Source organism: Polypterus senegalus, chromosome 6 (assembly GCF_016835505.1).
Source record: "Polypterus senegalus isolate Bchr_013 chromosome 6, ASM1683550v1, whole genome shotgun sequence".
NCBI lineage: Eukaryota > Metazoa > Chordata > Cladistia > Polypteriformes > Polypteridae > Polypterus > Polypterus senegalus.
In genome coordinates this window covers 19366879-19387352 of record NC_053159.1, presented here as the reverse complement: position 1 = coordinate 19387352, position 20474 = coordinate 19366879, and the positions used below count along the sequence as shown (strand labels likewise).

Genomic DNA, 20474 nt, shown 5'->3' with positions numbered 1-20474 from the left:
CACCATAAAAAAAACTCCCACTGCTTCCATTCCATCTGAACTAGTGTGGTGCTGAAGTGGGTCCTAATCTGGGATCCTGAGTTGGTTTGTTATGTGGTGGCTCTAGAGGGGCACGTGCGACTCAATGGTGCGACTAAAAAAAATCAAAGGTTCGAGGGGAAAAAAAAACGAAACTCCGTGACTCTTAAAGTCTCCCTGTTGTTCAACAACAGACACACATTAGGCCCGTATCGTGGTCTAAACCAATCAGAGATAGTGAAGGGCAGATCCCGCCCCCCCTCTGATTGGCCGTGGTCCAGATATTCCTGTACGTGTGTGTACGTTTGAAAATGCATGTGATGTCAGACAGAGAGAGGTGAGTAGCCCATCAGGTAAACAGTGGATGTAGCCGCGGATTATGAGAGAAGATGAAAAGAACGATTGACAGCTTTTTCGTTAAGAATGTTAAGTTAGGGCCTGATCCGTCCGAAAATCATAACCAATGCTCTGACACGGAGCCATCCACCTCTTAAGTTATAGAAAGCCCTGGTCCGGAGACGGCATTAGATAATGAGCCACATACGATCGAGTCCGAGCCCACTGAAATTAAAAGGGGTAAAGTGTATACATTTTGAAAAGAGTGGCTTGACCAGTTTCCCTGGCTAAGATACAGTAAAGCCGATAATATAATGCACTGTATTTACTGTAAAGAGTGTGGGAAGACCATGGCCGGCAGTAGTGCATTTGTGACTGGTTCTAATACATTTAGAATTGAAACGCTCAAAAAGCACAATGCATCTATAAAACACATTACATGCCGCGATAAATGCACTGCTCAAGTGTCCCTCTCCCGCTGCCTTTCAGCGGCAGGCAGCAGCAAACAGATCATCAGACGAGGCCGAGATGATAATTAAGTTTAACGTTGCCTAAAATATTGCAAAAGAAGAACTTCCCTTCACTAAATTCAAGTCCGAAATAATTCTTATGAAGAAAAATGGCTTGAACGTAAACCCGACGTACAGCAATGATGTCGCGTGCGCCCAATTTATAGGAGTCATCGCAGATACATTGAAAAAAAAGACATCTGTGCAAATTGCGAACAGTGCATTCCTGATCGACGGAGACACAGATATCGCCACAAAGGAATGCGTCATTGTGTACGGTCGTATCTTGCAGAGAGGAAGACCGGTGAATATACTTATTGGACACATTGAGGTCGAGCATGCTCATGCCCAAGTCTGGAAGATTTTGATGCTGAGAGAGTGTGGCCAGCTGGTTTAGTCAAGGCCAAAGATCAAGAAGGCCAAACTACAGGAGTTGGCCATCCAAGGGGCATGTGACTGCAATGGAGGACAGTCCATAAGACATTGAGCCATGAGATGTTCAGTTTGAAGCCCTTAAAACACTTAATTTAAATTTTCTTTTTAGTTAATTTATCTTGAGATTTTTTAAGTTTAAATTTCAGCTCAGTAAAGCACTTTAAGCACCAACACTTTTTCAGTAAGTTACCTTTCTTGTAGAATTGTGCTTGCCTTTTTTCTCCAGCCGTCTGGAGTTTTTTTGTTTTTTCTGTCCCCCCTGGCCATTGAACCTTACTCTTATTCGATGTTAATTAATGTTGATTTATTTTCTTTTCTTATTGTGTCTTTTATTTTCCTATTCTTTATTATGTAAAGCACTTGTTAGCTACTGTTTGTATGAAAATGTGCTATATAAATAGATGTTGTTGTTGCCTTCAAATAAAGAACTTTATATTGACCAGATTGTTAGTTAATCATTTACAAGTCAATATTGCCTATATGGACAGCGATTAAAAAAAAAACCAAATAAATAAATAAAGTGAACGTGTAAAACTGTGGTGTTAAATGTGATGCGGTTGAAAATTTGGGTGCACCTAACTTTTGTGCTGGTGCACCTAAGAAAAAAAGTTAGGCGCACCAGTGCAACCAGTGCAAAAAGTTAGTCTAGAGCCCTGGCCTGCTCCTAACCTCTCTCACGTAATGCATGGAGGCACAGCTTCTTTTAACAAAGAGGGAACTAACTATGGAAAGGGACACCCTATCCATCACAAGACACATTCACACACATGCTGGCTCAGCAAGATCCTTTACTTTTTTGGCTAACTGAAACTGCCAATGTGGAGTATATGTATCTGTATGTAAGAGTAACAGTGGCAGTTTAGAATCCGGGCCTACCAATAGTACAGAGTGGTTCTTCAGAGCTGTGCCATAGGGAAACTATTTGGTTCCCAAAAGAATCACACTTGTGAAGATTTCAGAAAGAACCTCCATTTGTTTAGATCCATAACAGGCTCCAATAATAATATCCAAGAATAGATGGTAACAGATTTTTAACATACCAATGGGTTCCAGATTTTAAAATGACTCTGGCAACATACAATAACACTGGCTAAGATCAGGCTGTCTTGACTTATTGGTAACCTGCTACAGGTAGACTAACTAAACATTACAGAATCCTCTTTAGTCCACATACTAGTAACCTTTTGAAAGCCCAAAGAACCAATGTCACATGCAAAAACAAAACCCTTCCTAGAACATAATGGCTCTCTGTCAACCAAAGGTCCAACAAGGAACCGTGCAAACCAGTAAAGTGCCGTTACCGTTACAGAACCAATATCTTTTACAGTGTAGGCACATCTCTTAGTTAGTTACTACCATTATGGAAGGCCTTAAAAATCGCTTTGCTTGAAGTTAATAAGAATAACAAAGCACCAATGACAATACCTCAGATTAGGAGAAAGTACAGGGTGGTGCACGAAAAAGCGAACCATCTCTGACTCCAACGTCGAGGTACGTTTTTTTAGCCGGTACACGAGAGATATGCAATACAAAAATCCAATTGCAATTGTTTGAAGGAGCCACGTGCAATTAAATAGACATTTTTTCTAGCCGTTATCCTTCAGTTGTTGGACACAAGTCATTCGATACGGCTTAATTTCTAGTGAGTGCAACACACGTTGACAAGACCTGCGTGAAACATTCGCTTGTTGTGCCAATTTACGTGTCGACTTCCTAGGGCTTCTGGCCATCCGTTCCTGGATATCTGCTACGACCGCAGGTGTACGAACAGACGGGCCCGATTCTTTTTGCAGTTTGCAACTGACCCAGTCTTATGCCACTTTCTTCACCAACTCGTGAATACTGCTCTTTGCTGGTAGGTTTACGCCAGGAAACGTCTGTGCAAAAATGTCCCGCGTTTCCTTAAAAGAACCGGTAGACACATACACCTCCACTATCCCAATCCTCTGCTGCAGAGAATACATCTTCCGGATCTCTTTCACGTACGTCTGTACCCACTGGCTCACAACTTCCTTGCTAATGCACAGTTGGGGCTGCTGACCCTGTCATGACAACGAGGCTCCGCGATAACGACGAGACCCGTCTGTAGAATAGCTCGAGCCAGCCGGTCAGAGACGGTTTGGTTTTTCGTGCGCCACTCTAGGATAATGAATCAGTTAGTTAGTTAGTTAGTTAGTTAGTTACTGCTGTGTAACAAGGCCTTAACAGACACTCTGCTTCTCTAAAGGCTTCTGTAAGAGCCAAATCCTTCAAGTTAATGTTAGTGGTAAATTGACCTTAGTTTGCTGATCGTCGATCTTGAAAATAATGTAGCTTAACAGAGATAATGGAAGATTCAGGTTAACCCGCTACCATAAGTTAAAGATAATGGAATGTTTGTGATGGTGGCTCTGTGTGACAGGATAACAGCTCTAAGAATTAATTTAGACATCTAGAAAGAAACAAATATGGATACGCATTATAAGGGCATATAGTTGTCTGCTCATATGTATGTCACATACATGGATGCGATAACATGTAAAATCCAAATCGTATTATGTGATGGGTGGCGCAGTGGTAGCGCTGCGGCCTCGCAGTAAGGAGACCTTACCTGGGTTCGCTTCCTGGGTCCTCCAGGGTGGAGTTTGCATGTTGTCCCCGTGTCTGAAAGACATGCAGGTTAGGCGCATTGGCGGTTCTAAATTGTGCTTGGTGTGTGTGTGTGTGTGTGTGTGCGCCCTGCGGTGGGCTGGCGCCCTGCCTGGGGTTTGTGTCCTGCCTTGTGCCCTGTGTTGGCTGGGATTGGCTCCAGCAGACCCGGTGACCCTGTAGTTAGGATATAGCAGGTTGGATAATGGATGGATGTTTTTATATGTGCCTCCGGTGCGATTCTGTGTCGGGTCAGGCACCTATATAGCACCTTTTTACAAACTCCACATCCTATGGATATTATGTGATGTCATCTACTGTTAAATTCTGCTCTGTACTTGCATTATTTTTATTTTATACTGTATTGAGGATTACTTGTGTTTTGTTCTGTGTACTGTATTGTATTGACTCCCTTCACGCCCAACCTACCTGGAAAGGGGTCTGTCTCTCTTTGAACTGCCTTTCCCAAGATTCCTTCCATTTTTTTTTTATTATTACCACACTTATTTTAACTTCACCTGTTTGTTGTCTGGTACAAATCTTCTAATCGATATTTAACCCACTCCCTATTGTCCAAATGACTTGAAATTTTACACACTTACTCACTTATGATGACAATACATGAATCAATAATCAGTTTCACTAACTGATCGATTAATCCATGTTAATTAAGGAAATTTTCATATGAAGAATAGTTTAAGATTTCACCAATAGATGGCGCTAGTAACGGATAGAAATATTAAAAGAAGTGTTAAAATATCGATTACAAAATTATACTAAAACAGACCCAAGACTAAAACATTGAATATATATATAAAAAAATACTTTTTAAAAACAACGCTTATATTAAGTTAAAAAGTGTACAAAAAAGTTAAAAAATAAGTCTCTCATACATCACTCATAAAATAAAAGTGTGGGCACCTTTCATCAATCAACATTCAAAAAACACTTCTTAAAATCTTAGCAAAAGCGCCCACCTTTAATTTTACAAATGATTTATGAGAGACTTATTTTTTACTTTTTAGTACACTTTTTAACTTAATATAAGCATGGTTTTTAAAAAGTATTTTTTATATATATATCCATTATCCAACCCACTATATCCTAACCACAGGGCTATGAGGGTCTGCTGGAGCCAATCCCAGCCAACACAAGGCGCAAGGCAGGAAGCCAGCCCGCAGGGCGCGCACACACACACACACACACCAAGCACACACTAGGGCCAATTTACAATTGCCAATCCACCTAACCTGCATGTCTTTGGACTGTGGGAGGAAACCGGAGCACTCGGAGGAAACCCACGCAGACACGGGGAGAACATGCAAACTCCATGCAGGGATGACCTGGGAAGTGAACCCAGGTACATCGCTACCACTGCGCCACCGTGCCGCTCTATACTAATAAAAGGCAAAGCCCTCACTCACTCACTCACTCATCACTAATTTTCCAACTTCCCGTGTAGGTAGAAGGCTGAAATTTGGCAGGCTCATTCATTAGAGCTTACTTACAAAAGTTGGGCAGGTTTCATTTCGAAATTCTACGCGTAACGGTCATAACTGAATCCTACTTACGCACATATATACGGCCATAGCCTGCAGCTCGGTCACCGTGTGAGGCGGAGCTGCGTCACCCATCATCACGCCTCCCACGTAGTTCCGTGTCATTGAGTGCCTGCCCATATAAGGCCGTCCATTACCAGCAATCCAATAGACACGCTGCCGCTACGAGGCGCTTGCCATGCCTAAGACGAATACGATTTTCGCGAGATACATGTTTAGTGAGAAGACGCAAGGTATAAACGAGACTTTTCATCACTTTGCAACGGAGTTAAAATTGCTGGTGAAGGACTGTGCTTATGCAAACGAAGATGAGATGGTCAGGGATAGAATAGTGTTTGGCACAAACTCAGTAAAAGTGCGAGAGAAACTTTTAAGTGCCGGGTCTGAGCTAACATTAAATAAAGCCATGGACATCGCAAGATCACACGAGATAGCACAACCACAGCTGAGAACCTTCAATGCATGTACTCCGAGTGGCTCACGTTAACTGACGGTAAATGCAGTATGCACACAAAAAGCAAGACCTCCAAAGAGCGCTGAACAAAAAACGCATTACACAATTGAGAAGGCAGCAAAAGAATATGAAGCGAGTGACGCATACAAACATATTCATAAGTGCAAGTACTGCGGAAACAAAGCACACGGTGGAAAAACTCAATGTCCAGCTAAAGGAAGACAGTATAAAAAATGTGGTAAATTGAACCACTTCGCTAAAGTTTACAGGACTCGGAAAGGTAAACCCGTGCATGCAGTGTGTGATGTCTCAGATAAAGAGGAAGACGAGCTGTTTATTGATGCAGTAAGACAGGAACAACCCTCTGAACCTGAACAAGCCTTTGTAGACATATCAATAGGAAATCAAGGTGTAATGCTTAAGTTTAAATGACGTTCATAGACACGCTGCCGCTAAATATTCGCAGGCAAATCCACAACTTAATACCAGGAATGCCTGTTAAACATCTTAGATTCACGAGTACCAATTTGGGTAGTGATCACTTCGATGAATGAAACCTGTTATCTTTACAACGACTGACAAACACGGAATAAAACTTGAACACAACACATCCTCCAAATACGAAGCTGATTGAAAGAAATAATGATAATCAAATCCTTGATGACAGCAACACTCATAACAGTGACAAAACAATTGCATTGACAATCATGTTATGTTATTTTTAAAATGTTTCCTTTTCTTTTTCATAACTTCTTTAACACATTACTTTTTTAAGCTCTTGGGTATTTTGCTAGTATATATATATATATATATATATATATATATATATATATATTCCCCTAAAACAGTTTTTTCTTGTCTTCTTAGAGAGTCAAGCCTGGGGGGCTGTCAAGAGGCAGGGGCTGTTAAAGCCCATTGCGGCACTTCTTGTGTGATTTTGGGCTCTACACAAATAAATTGTATTGCATTGCATATAGAAACCTTAAGAAATGCTATCTAGATACGTAATCCTCAAGCACAATACAATAATTTTCCTTTTTTTCATGTAACTGTCTGAACTTCAGTAAATTTCTTAACAGGAAGACACTTGGACTGCAGAGTGGCGAGTCACACTGGTGCTGGCGCTTTTTGAACTGTTTGGATGCCCTCGACAAACACAGTTACAAACCCCAAATGGACATCCTAGAATAAATAGGTGCAACCTGTAAACCATCTGTCATTCAGATATTGCTACTGTCTGTAAGAAAACCTTAACAAATACTTTGTGTAGTTTTAATAAGACTTTAAACAACACATGACAGCCCATGAATAGGGGCCACTTATTGAGCATCTATTATTTAGGTACTGCTACCGTATGTAACAAGACCTCAACAAACGCTATGTTTGGATTTCATTCAACCATCCATCCTCTATCACAAAGAAGCTGAAGCCTATCCCATTAAGCACAGGGTGCAAGGCAGGAACAACCCCTTGACTGGGGCACCAGACAATTGCAGGTCAAACACACACACACACACACACACACACACACACGCTAGGGCCGATTTAGCATCGCCAATCCACCTAACCGATATGTCTCTGGAGGAAACTGGAACACATGCAAACTCCACAAAGGTGGGGACCGGGAACGTGAACCCCGGTGTTCTTGATGCAAGGCAGCAGCAGCACTACCAGTGCACCAATAAGCCTTTAACTCTTTCAGGGCGGATGTCGACTTTTGTCAGAATTCACGGGAAGAGGGCGGTAATCACCTGTAAACGGTGACAAAACTCGCCGTTCTGTTTTAGTTCGACTCTCTTTAAAGTTAGCTTCGTTGATTTGACCAAGACTTCCTGTAAATGAATGAGTAGAGAAGAGCAAACGACCCCTCAAATGGCATCGACATCTGGCGAAAGCCCCAAGCGAATGCGCAAAACGAAATGTTCTGCGGACGATGTTTAGCGTATCGTGTCGCCGAGTTGGACTCTGAGCTGTCGGATTTTGAAGTAAGTGGTCTGGAGATCGAAAACTGAAGTGAGGGGCCAGCATCAGCTGATCGTGGTGCTGAACATGTCCGTGTAGCTAATGCACCAAAGCCAACGTTCACCTGGGAGGACTGCCTCTTACAATGACAAGAGGTATAAACCAGATTGCGTCACACTGCGACTGCTAGTGCTGTCCATATTCCTGCTGATCGTTGAGTTGTCCCCGTACTGCCACTGTCGCCAGAGACACCAAATGGGGGCCGACAACAGCCACTGCGTGTGGCGAAAGACGTCTTATGATGATTTGTGTGAAACCATTGCTGTGCCAATCAGAAAACTGGAAAAAATATTCAGCCCTCAAAGAGTTAAAATCTGCAAAGATAATACTAGAATACGGGTAACTATAGCTCATCTATCATTCACTTACTGCTATACTGTGTAACAAGAACTTAAACAGTTTCATTCATAAGACCTCACAAAGCATCAGTGACGACAACAGTTCAGAATAGGTTAATGTGTGGGGAATGTATTAGTCAGTTATTGCTTTGTGCTAAAACCTTAATCTACAGGAGTTTCTAAATTTCACAGTTTATCAAGGAGTTACCTGCGTCTCAAATTAACAAAGCACAACAAAATCATAATCAAAGTCAAACCATCTCATAATCCTTACAAGAAGGATTTAGGAGTCGTAGTGAACTCGACACCATCAACATCCAGACAGTGTTCAGAAAGCCATGAACAGAATATCAGGTTATGTACCCCACACATCAAGGCGCTATAAGTCACAGGAGGTTCTGCTCAAGCTTTATAACACACTGGTGAGGCCTCATCTGGAGTACTGGGTGCAGTTTGGGTCTCCAGGCTACAAAAAGGACATAACAAGAGCTGGAAAAAGACCAGACCAGAGCAACAAGGCTGATTGGGCTACAGAGGATGAGTTGTGAGGAAAGATTAAAAGAGCTGAGTCTTTACAGTTTAAGCAAAAAGAGATTTTGAGGAGACCTGACTGACATGTTATGAATGGAATTAGTCCAGTGGATCCAGATTGTAATTTAAAAAAGGAGTTTATCCAGAGCACATGGACACAACTGAAAACTTGTTAAGGGTACATTTTGCACAAACATTAGTAGGTTTTTCTATACACAGAGCACCACAGACGCATGAAATAAGCTACCAAGTAGAGCGGCAGACAGTAGGACCTTAGGGACTTTGAAAACTCAATTGGTGTTATTTTACAAGAATTAAGTGGGTAGGACTGGTGAGCTTTGTTGGGCTAAATGGCCGGCCTGTTCTCATGCATGTACCAATTAAAGTGCCCTTCTTTGGACTCGGCCGTTTCCTGCCTTGGGCACAGTGATACTTTGCTGGTGGAAAGATAAGAGGAATGGACTTTCATGCTGCGTTCTACTTCAACTGGGAAGTTGGAATTTCCAACTGGGACGTCCCTGGTAAGTCACATAGAATAAGATATCATGGAGTCTGGTAGACAGTAGGAGTCGACTTGACGTTATTATTTTGGAGGAATGAAGTGGATAGGACTGACGAGCTTTATTATTGGGCAGAATAGCCAGTTCTCACCTAGATTGTTCTAAGAGCTATTGGGAGCTGAGGTATTGGTGTTCAGGCCTTTATGTCCCGAATGTCTAAGGCTCATCAATGCTACTGTTAATTCAGTAATTCCTGCCTCAAGATGAAGTTGGGGGGGTGTCATTAGGGGTATGGATTCTGTTATTAAATGTTCTGTTTAATTCCTCATAATTTATTCTATTGGGAATGCTTAATACATAATCGATCTAAAATAATACTTTGGTTTTCTTAAGCATCAATGTCAACACTAGTAAAAGGGCCGACTAAAGCGCGTCTTAACTCCGTGTAGTAAGACCATAACAAGCACTTTCTTTTGCTGTTAATTAAATTTACAAAGCACGAATGGGAACTCATCAGAATGAATTACTGTTATTTGTAACTTCCTGCTATCTAAGAAGACTTAACCGCAGCTTTGTTTGTGTTACAGAACAATTCACGAGTCAGAGAAGCCTTTATGTTTTACAGCAGCAGTGCAGCCTGTCCCCTTGCCAGCCATGCTTTATAGATTGATTTCCATTATGTGCCAAAAGGTTCACAAGTAAAATATGAATTTATTTCGGTTGCCCTGCAGACTTGAATTACATGACACTGATCTTCTCGAACTGTCTAAACACTACGCAGACTGTCACCGGCTTTCTCTTGCCGTCATGACACATACTGTTCGCATTTTCTCTCGTCGTCTCTGACTAGGCTGGCTTCTCCTATCGGCGCGCACACACAAACAGCTCACATTTTCCTCATCTGCCAATACGAACGGCACTCTACTTACTTTCTTTACGGACAGAGAGATGTTTTCCAGGATTCGGTCTTTGACTTTCATCTGATCCATGCCCCTCTTTCTCACTCGCTCTTTCATGAAGTGGGTCCCGGGAGCCGTGCTTGCCTGGGTGGGTGCAGAGTTGAGGAGTTTGGGGAGGACAGCGACAGTTTTACAAGCCGGAATGTTGGCTGCACTTCAGAGCAGAGGTTGCCGTAGGGTGGGAAAATGCTGGGCCGTGTTGCTCTCTGCACATCATAGGAAAAACGCGACAGAAAGTACCGCTTCGATGTCCATCATCGACCAGTCAGTCAGTCAGTTCGGCGTTCGCCGGAGCCGCCTCGTCCTCTCCGCACTATGGCACTGGACCTAGATAGGCGGACAGCTGTCAAACATTGCGCCAGCTCGGTGGCACTTTCTATTTCTCATTTAGGAGTTTTGCTGTGAACTCCCTCTTTGTGCCGTCACAACCCCCGAAGGTAATATCCTAAAGATGCCCAGATAGAAATATTGCAAAACACTGAAAAAAAAGCAGCAGGAACCCGTGACAGGAGCTAACCTCATCCTGGAGGAAATGACGTCACAGAGTCGAGTGTCTCAGAAAGCTAGAGCGGGCAGCGGATGACGGAAACCGCCATTTTTCCTGGGTGTTTGATTTTCCAGGCGGCGCAATTCAGCCGCTGTCACTACAAGTTTTGCTCCCTCACCTTTCAAATGGCAGCCCTGTGGTTCTGTGCACTGTTTTTCTCTCTGTACGTAGCGGGTTTTCATCCACATCCCAAAATAACGAGAATTTTTTTTTTCTAAATACTAATGCTAAACTGGTGTAGTTTGTATATTGAATTGTCATTGCAAGAAGCTATCTGATTTATACACTCACTGGCCACTTCATTAAATACACCTCTCTAGTACCGGGTTGGACCTTCTTTTGCTTTCAGAACTGTCGTAATTCTTTGTAGCACAGATTCAGCAAAGTACTGGAAACATTCCTCTGGAATTTTGGACCATATTGGCATGATAGCATCACACAGTTGCTGCTGATTGTCAGCTGCACATCCATGATGCCCATCTCCCGTTCCACCACATCCCCGAGGTGCACTACTGGATTGAAATCTGGTGACCGTGGAGGCCATTTGAGTCCAGTGAACTTATTGTCATGCTCAAGAAACCACTTTGATATGAATTGGGCTTTGTCAAATGGTGCGTTATCCTGTGGGAAGTAGCCATCAGAAAATGAGCACACTGCGGTCATAAAGGGACGGGCATGGTCAGCAACAATGCTCAGGTACGTTGTGGCATTTAAATGATGCTCAATTGGTACTCAGGGACCCAAAGTCTGCCAAGAAAATATCCCTCACACTATTACACCACCAACAACAGCTTTCATGTTGTTGACAGCAGATTCTGAACCTACCATCAGAATGTTGCAGCAGAAATGGAGACTCGTCAGACCAGGTGACGTTTATCTGATCTTTTATTGTCCAGTTTTGGTGAGCTTACATGAATTGTAGTCTCAAGTTGCCTGTTCTTAGATGACAGGAGTGGCACCCAGTATAGTCTCATGCTACTGTAGCCCATCTGGTTTTCAAGGTTCGATGTGTTGTGCATTCAGAGATGCTCTTCTGCATTCCCCAGTTGTAACAAGCGCTCATTTGAGTTAATGTTGCCTTTCAGTCAGCTTGAACCAGTCTGGCCATTCTCCTCTGCCATCAACAAGGCATTTTTGCCCAGAGAACTGCCATTCTCTGTAAACCCTTAAGATGGTTGTGTAGATCAGCAGTTTCTGAAATACTTAGAGCAGCCCATCTGGCACCAACAACCAGGCCACGTTCAAAGTCACTTCAATCCTCGTTCCTCCTCATTCTGATGCTTGGTTTGAATTTCAGCAGGTCACCTTGACAAAGTTTACAGGCCAAAATCAGCAGCCCAACTGAAGTCAGTGTCTTTTGACTCAGGTGTGGGAAAGATATTGGAGAAAGATCCCCTTTACAAACCCTTTTTGTTAATCCAGTAATTTTGTTTGCACCGTCTTTGTTGTGGTGGAATGGGGATTATGTGGACTCCAGGGGGTATTTTAGCTATTTTCTCTTTATTCATTTCGCTTACCTTTTCCTGGAGTGGTCTTTAGTCTTCATTGTGTAGGTTAGTCCACCATACTGGCACACCACAAGCTGGACCTTCCAGATAAGGTGCATTCATACAACAATAAATTCAAACCCCAGACAGGTGACTGCCATTGAGCGAGTTCTGGGACGTCTAAAACCAGTTGGCTGCCCCAGTGATGATTTAGGGGTGCCACATTAAAGGAGTGAATACTTAATAGGATCAAATATTTTGTGTTTTATTAGGTGCATTTGCATGTGATAGTTACAGATGTGGACTAAGTTGTTGGTAACCTTACAGCTCATTGAAAAAGTGCTGTGAAATGCAATTGTCGCCTGTAGACCTGCATACCTTTGTCATGTCTCTCTATTATATAAAAAAAATCTTGGGACGAGACGAGACTTTTCAGAGAGATGAGACGTGACATTTTCAGAGAGATAATTTCACGTTCTGCGAGATGAGACTTTGTGCCAAGGGATGAATTAAAAACCTAACAGGTCCAAGCGGGGGTGGAAATAAAAGATAAACAGTAGAAGAAGAAAAGACAAAGAGTAGAAGACAAAGTAGAACATCGTAAAGAGGTTCAAAAACGTTGGCGCGATACACACGCAGAGCAGGTTAGAGATTATGAAAGTACTAAAATTCGAAAGTCTCAAAAAACTGATAGTAAAGATCACATTAGCGCTAATAAATGGAAATTATGACTCGGTGAAATAACGGAACAGCGAAAAGAGATCGAATATATGGACATAGGTGATATGACAGAGCTACGACAAGTTTAATATTTAAGACACCACAATTCGTTAAGGTTTATATTTATGATCAATGGGAAGCGATGCAACATTGGATCGAAAGAGTTAAACAATAAGACAAATTAGAAATTTTACAGCCGATAATGGATACAAATCCATACGTCCAAAAGTATCCCACTTTACACAAAATTTATCTGAAAAACACAAAGAAGTTTTCTTGGATTTCTATATGAATCCAAAAGATCATAGTCGCATATATAATAAACCAACATGTGACGAATTGTCAGAGATAATAGTTTCGAAAGACAGAGATATCAAAGACAGAGTTGATATTCGTGTTTATCCAAAAGCACAACACGATTTGTCACAAGCGGCAGATCTGAGAAATAAGTAGCGCGTAGGGTTGTGAGCGAAGCAAGCAGGGGGCAAAGCCCCGTAGTCATCGAGCAAAGCAAAGCCAATGTGGAAAGACATCAAGTGTTGCTTATTCTACAAAGATACTCTAAAATGGCCTGGACACATTGGTTGGTACCCCTTGAAAAGTTCCTACATAATTGTATTAGGATGAGTTTTCAAACTACCGTATATACTCATATAGGGTCTTGAAACCCAAAAAATCGATCATAAAAATTAGACCCCGACTTATAAGCCCATTCAAAAATACAACACTTAATTTTTTATTTTTTTTTACATCTTCTTGCCTCCTCCAATCTCTCACCAGTTTCCCAGTCACATTGAATTTTGTTGCAGCAGCGCAGTTACCAATTTCTTTTGCCACTTCAACGACTTTTAATTTAAAACCAGCTTTATATTTTCTTTTGATCGAACGCTCCATCGTAGGTAAGGGTGTGAGATACAAAAAAACACAAATCAGTGCAAACGTCACTTCGGAATAGTTCGGGTATTACCGTGTGGTCACGTAGGCCCAATGCATAGAACAAAAAGGCCGTGTGCACGGTGGTTACTCTCGCAGGTGGGTGTTAGCATATCATAATCTCTTGGACCAATAGTCTGAGTTTTCCACATTTGACTTATACGGCCGCTATTATAAAATTGTGGAAATTATACGGTAAAATCAAGCCCCGACTTATCCGCGGGAAAACTTAAACGCGAGTACATACGTCTTGAAAACGTGGAGTCAGTCATTCAGGCGATTTAAATGAAAAAAAGGCATCACTCTGCTGTTTGGTGCCATTGTGTGTCCCATGCTGAACATGGACCGGAGAAAGCAAAGGGCAGAGTTGTCGGAGGAGATCGTAAAGAAAATGACAGACAAACATGTGAAAGACAAAGGCTAGAAGACCATCTCCAGGTAGCTTGATATTCCTGTGACAAAAGTTGCAAATATTATGAAGAAGTTTAAGGTCAACGGGACTGTAGACAACCTCGCCGGACTTGACCGCAATTGGAAAATCGACTCTAAAGTGGGCAGGAGGAGAGTGAGAATGGCAGACAAAAAGCCAAGGACAACTTCCAAAAAGATCCAAACTGAACTCCACAGGTCAAGATCCATCGTGGTCTGACTACACCACCAGTCACTTTTTGAGTAACAGTGGGCTCAGGAGGACTCCACCGTTGAAACAGAAACATAAAAAAGGCAGAGTGGAATTTGCTAAACTGTATATCGACGAGCCACAATGCTTCTGGGAGAATGTCTTTTAGACGGAAGGGACACGACTGGAGCTTTTTGGCAAGTCACATCAGCTCCAAGTCCACAGACAAAGTTTTGGGGCCGGTTTGCTGCATCTGGCACAGGGGGGCCTCGAGTCTGTGCAGGGAACAATGAAATCTCAAGAGCATCGAGACATTCTGAATTTAAACGTCCTGCCAAGTGTCAGAAAGTTCAGTGTCAGTCACACATCATGGATCCTCCAACAGGGTAGGGGGCCAAAAAACACCCAGCGAAAAGCCCCCAAGAACGGCCGAGAACCATACATGAGACTGTTGTAAAGTGGCCTTCTGTGAGCCCTGATCTCAATCCTACTGGATATCGATGGAAACAACTGGAACATACAGCCTGGAGGAGACCCCCTTCAAACCTGATACCGCGGGAGCACTTCGGGCTAAACTACCTGTGGATATAGAAAAATGTATTCTTGATGTTGGTAATCTCTACGTATTCATAAAGTAGGTAGATAGATAGATACTTTATTAATCCCAAGGGGAAATTCACACCAAGGGGAAATTATTAGCACACAAGAAAAGTAAATACTATATTTCACTAAGCATTAAGATGTAAGAGTTAGGATCTAAAAGACTTATGCCTACATGTTTATTATTATTCTGTATGAGCTAGAAACCACCAATAGTTCATAAGCCAAAGGTTAGACGTGCAGAAGAGCAGGAACAGGAAGGACCCCTCGCTTAGAGAGGGAATGTGAACTCTCTGGCTGTAAATAATGGTAGCAAGCGCTGAGCTAGTAGGGAGTACAGATGGGCCTTGGCAGACAGACATGATGGACAGAGTGGAGTTTGACACCCCCTCAGCTGAGAAATAATGGTGGAATTAATTAGGGGCAGCAGAAGGTTAGGAGTCAGATGAGGATGAACTGTAATAAATGTAAGAGCTGCCTATGGCTGCTGGCTCTTTACACCTTAAGTGAGTCTGTTTGTATGCCGTACAATAAATCTCGATTCTGCTGCCTGTCCTGAGACTCCTAGTGCCTTTCTTGGGGCTGAGGGTGCCCACGCCAGCATGCTTCAACATGAACAGGTATGGAAGTTTCATGGAGAGCTCTAGGAATCTCTAGCTTGTGATAAATGCCTCTAAAAGGTTTGGCTACACAATATTAGGTGAAGGGTCCCATCATTTGGGTTATTATTTGAAATACTCTGATGAACCAAAACTCTGATGTCCGATTATTTGTTAAATACAGAATAAACAATGAAGGTTGCCAGTGACTTTTGACAGTTTCAATTTATTTCAGAGACAGTTGTGGGGCCCTGTTTTTTTTTTTTTGTGCAGGGTAACAACAAATTGGTTTCTCCTATCCCAGTGGCAGAAGGCTTTTTGGAAGGGATTGGGAGGACAAGCGAGTGACCACAGAAGTGAAGAGGCAGTGTGCAGGAGTGAAGCCGTGGCACTGCGAGGGGTGTCGCCGCTGAGCATTTCAGTTGACTGGGACTGAAGCCTCTCTGGGATCCAGAAAACACAGAGGGAGTGTGAAGGATCATGGAGGTCCGGCTGCATATGTGTTGACAAGACGCTAGGGAAGGCTTGCAGGATGGGACTTGGGAGAAAACGGCCATGGCTGTCAGCGTCTCCATCAGCTGGGAAGACCCACCTGGATAAGCCACTGTGAATAGATTAATGACCTGCTTTCCGGAGTGGGTTTTATTTTTATTTTGTGCACACAAGCACTGGATTTTATTTATTTATATTAGACAGACTAGCTGCTCCCCCGCGGCTCCACCCACGTAGTAGTGGTACAGGACAAACTTTAAAAATCAATTAAAAAAAATGTAACTCTGGCCAAGCGGAAGGTAGGTAGGCTGTATCTGATCGTGGTCAGCTCTGACGGGAGAGTGTCCCCCGTGGCCGTGATATCTCTGCCAATTAGCAGCTACCCTCTAAAACAGACGTAGCTCTGACCTCTCTCAGATTCGCGCAAATAAATTGGTACCGCAAGCGAACTACGATACTTAGCGCAATGAGAGAAGTCACAAAATCAACCGGAATGTTCAAGGAAATTATAGAAAAAAACCCAACCTAAATCTGTTAAGTAGTTCTCTCGTGAAAAGCGGACAGGCAGACGTTGGATTTTTATATGTATAACTCTCTATTATACAAAAAAGTCTTGGTTCGAGACACTAACGTCCCACAAGACAAGGAGGACAGCTGCTGTATAGGCTTATAAATGTCTGAAGCGCTGCAAGATCATGTGGCATGGCTTTAAATCGGGCTTATTTTAAAACCTATATACAGTATGTTTGGTTTCATTCTTTTCAGAGTTTATCGAAACTTTTATGTGATGTTAGATTTTCAGATTCTGTTTTTAAATTATAAACTAAAAAACATCAAGAACTCACGTCCCTCCCACGAGACAAAACTTTGAGCCAAGAGATTTAACCACAGCCGGGGCCGGAAATAAAAGACAGAGAGTAGGACAGCTGCTGTACAGGCTTTTAAATGTTCAAAGCGCTGCACGAATTGCAGAAAATGAGGCACGGCAGCAGCAGCAGCAAGCCAGCAGCTGATCGAGCAAAGAGGAGGAAAAACAAAAAATTGCTTGTTTCCCATTGTATCACCATTTAAGAGGGGGTTTCGGAGGAGCAACCACATCTACTTCACAATGCAAGCAGCAGAGACATGAAGTGGCTGGCGAGCGAAGCGATCAGGGGAGAACCCCCTAGTGTGTATATTTTATATTTATACTAGGCTGACCCACCTTTTAAGGTGACCGACTTTTAAGTTGACCACTTCTTAAGGCAATTCAATATGTAGATCAATTTGGTATTTTATACAAACTCATTAATTTGGTTATATTGCATTTGAGTGGTATTACTTTAATACTCGTAGTTTCTGTTATTTTGTGATGAAATTTAAACTTTTTTTCTATATTGAGGTCGCCCTTTTGAACCCCCCTGATATTTACTACGCAGTGAGGCATTTGTACTCCATCAACATTAATTATTTCCAGAGACATAATTTTGTCTATTTTTACAGCGCATCGCGCACAAAAGCAAGGGAACGATGGGAGCACCAGAACTCTGCTCACATCATGTCGCTTCATACCGCAAGCTGCAAGTAGTAAGTCTGTGATAAGCGGAATACCGCTACGCTTTCCACTCACGGGACAGAAGGACAATCCCGACCGCTTTTATATAGTAAGAAAGAAGAAGAAGATATCGCACAGTCTGGAGTAGAAATCATCTTTGACCTGGAAAAACGAAACTACAAATCCCATCGTGCATTGCAAAATGGACGGGGTGTGTGTGAAACTCCGCGCCTGCGTAGCACTCACAGGACGGAAGGACAATCCCGACCGCTTTTATATAGAAGGATAGATATATATATATATATATATATATATATGGTGAGAGTTTTGAACGTTTTTGAGACCCTCCCCAACAAGGCGACATGCTGAAATGCGATTTATGTGTCTGTCAAAGGGCTGCTTGTCCGTTGCCAAGGTAACCGCAGATTCACAGCACCACAGTGTCAAGGGCAAGCTCACGTGTAACGCGTCTGTCGCCCGATGAGTGATGCAGTGAACACTACAACTTGGCCACTGACCTGGCCCCGGCCTGCCCGTTTGCTGTGTCTGCATGTAGCAGAATGGTAGCTCCCGCTGCTCTTCCAGTTTCAAGTTGAATAAAGCTACTTTTCCTGAAGGCCCCAGACTAGGCCATGTCTTTTGGCTGCAAGGCAGCAACTCGTGCATCACTATATAATTTTTTTTAATATAATGTGAAAGCCCCTTTTTATGGAACCTGGTCCAGCTGCACCATATGATCCACAGTAAATCCAGCAGTGGAACATTTCTGTGGTGCCCCCACCCCGTCCCTTGATACCCTAAGCATGAGCTTATTTTGCTTAACGGTTAATCCTGCCCTGGCTAGATTGTTCTAATGTTCAATGTGTACAGATGCTGTTTTCGGAGGGCAGATGTGTTCACATTACAGCGAGACACTTGTACTTATTAAAACAAAACACCTGAATTGACTAGTGAGGCTTGAAACATGAACACAGCCTTAGTGACTCGAGTGTGCCATGATCTTTGGTAAGACCAACATGCTAAGTGACATCTCCCAAACACCTTGTCAAATGTGTGCACTCCGTAGAGGCATCAGGCACTAAGCCACTGTGGCACCTGGAATGAAAATGGATTTGTTTCTAACCTAGTTTTGTAAAACTTGACTTCTTTGTATGGAATGTTATTTTGATTTTAATAAAATCAATTAAATCCAAAAAGAAAATTCCCCTGCCGGCAGGTCTGAAAAGCAAGGCGCACAACAGAAGGAACATTTAAGAATTGTAAAAAAAAAAAAAAAGCTTTGTGAAAAGCCTAATAATATGAAACCGTTTTTGTCCCTTGGATTTAAATCAGATCAATTTGAGGTTGCGACTTTTCTCCATTAACTATTCAGATATACATACGTTATTTTTATCTTAATCGTTCCAGGAGTTTGTGTAACGTCCGATTGCTAATTGCACCATAATGCACTTTACAGAGATCAATATTCTCTTAAACCAACTCCCTCCAGCCAGGACTTCATTGTTCTGTGGTGATGATGTTCACTCATGCACGGTGCAAACCGAGTTTTTTATTACATGGCAACTAAGAGCCAGTTATTGTTCCAGACACTGGAGACGGTGGCACTGACCAGAAAGCAGGAGACAGAGCTGGAGGTGGCAGAGTTAAAGATGCTAAGATTTGTATTGGGCGTGACGAGGATGGACAGGATTAGAAATGAGGACATTAGGGGGTCAGCTCAGGTTGGACGGTATGGGAAACGAAGTCAGAGAGGCGAGATTGTGTTGGTTTGGACATGTGCAGAGGAGAGATGAGGGGTATATCGAGAAAAGGATGTTAAGGATCGAGTTACCAGGAAAGAGGAAAAGAGGAAGGCCTAAGCGAAGGTTTATAGATGTGGTGAGGGAGGACATGCAGGGGATGGGTGTGACAGAACAAGATGATGACGGCAGGAAGATATGGAAGAAGATGATCCGCTGTGGCGACCCCTAACGGGAGCAGCCAAAAGAAGAAGATTCATGAACATTGTAATAGCCTACTATAAAGCATGCAAAATTGAAAAAAGGAAACTTGTGGGTCATTTATTTTCACTCCTTAAAAAATACAAAATGAACTGAATATGAACCAGTTCAAAATTGAAATGGTGAACTATGAACGTGAAGGGATTCATTTTAAATCTGTGTGAACTGAACTTTGAGCGAGTTCTTGTGAGGTGTGAACTTGCCCAACAAGCTCTACTGGCTACCGAGGGATTACCCACATAGGAGTAACATGATCCACGTGAACAGACAGAAGCCCTTAGTCTGGTCTGAGTTGGCTCGTTAAGTGACAGTCTGGTGAAGACTTGGCAACAGGGATTGCCAACTGATGGCAACTCCAGGACTTAATAAATTCTTTGATTCTTCAAGCAGTGTGCATCAATCACGAGCTCCCAGCAACAGCCCAAGAATCTGACAGTTAAGGCAGATTAATTCTGTGTGACTTTCATTTCTTGTTAACGATGTGTGCCAACTTTTCCGGAAGTGTCTGCTTAACAAAAGTTTAGCAAAAAATAATGCAAGCGTTGTGCACACTTTGAGCATACAACTGGATAGCCAACATGGATTATATGACACGAGTAACAAGTTTTTCTTCTCCTTTTTTCATTCAAGGATGTTTTTTCAGATCATTTGCCA

General features: G+C 42.5%; 1 protein-coding gene across 4 annotated transcripts in view; it reads right to left on the bottom strand.

Moving 5' to 3' along the window:
- Positions 1 to 10807, bottom strand: part of plekhm2 (pleckstrin homology domain containing, family M (with RUN domain) member 2) — a 75882-nt gene extending 65075 nt beyond the window's left edge. For all 4 annotated transcript variants that reach the window (XM_039755487.1, XM_039755488.1, XM_039755489.1 and 1 more), the window contains exon 1: positions 10260 to 10807. In XM_039755487.1, coding sequence (XP_039611421.1) covers positions 10260 to 10346 — 87 coding nt within the window. In that variant the 5' untranslated portion in view covers positions 10347 to 10807. The remainder of the gene's footprint in view (positions 1 to 10259) is intronic.
- Between the last annotated feature and the right edge of the window lie 9667 nt (positions 10808 to 20474).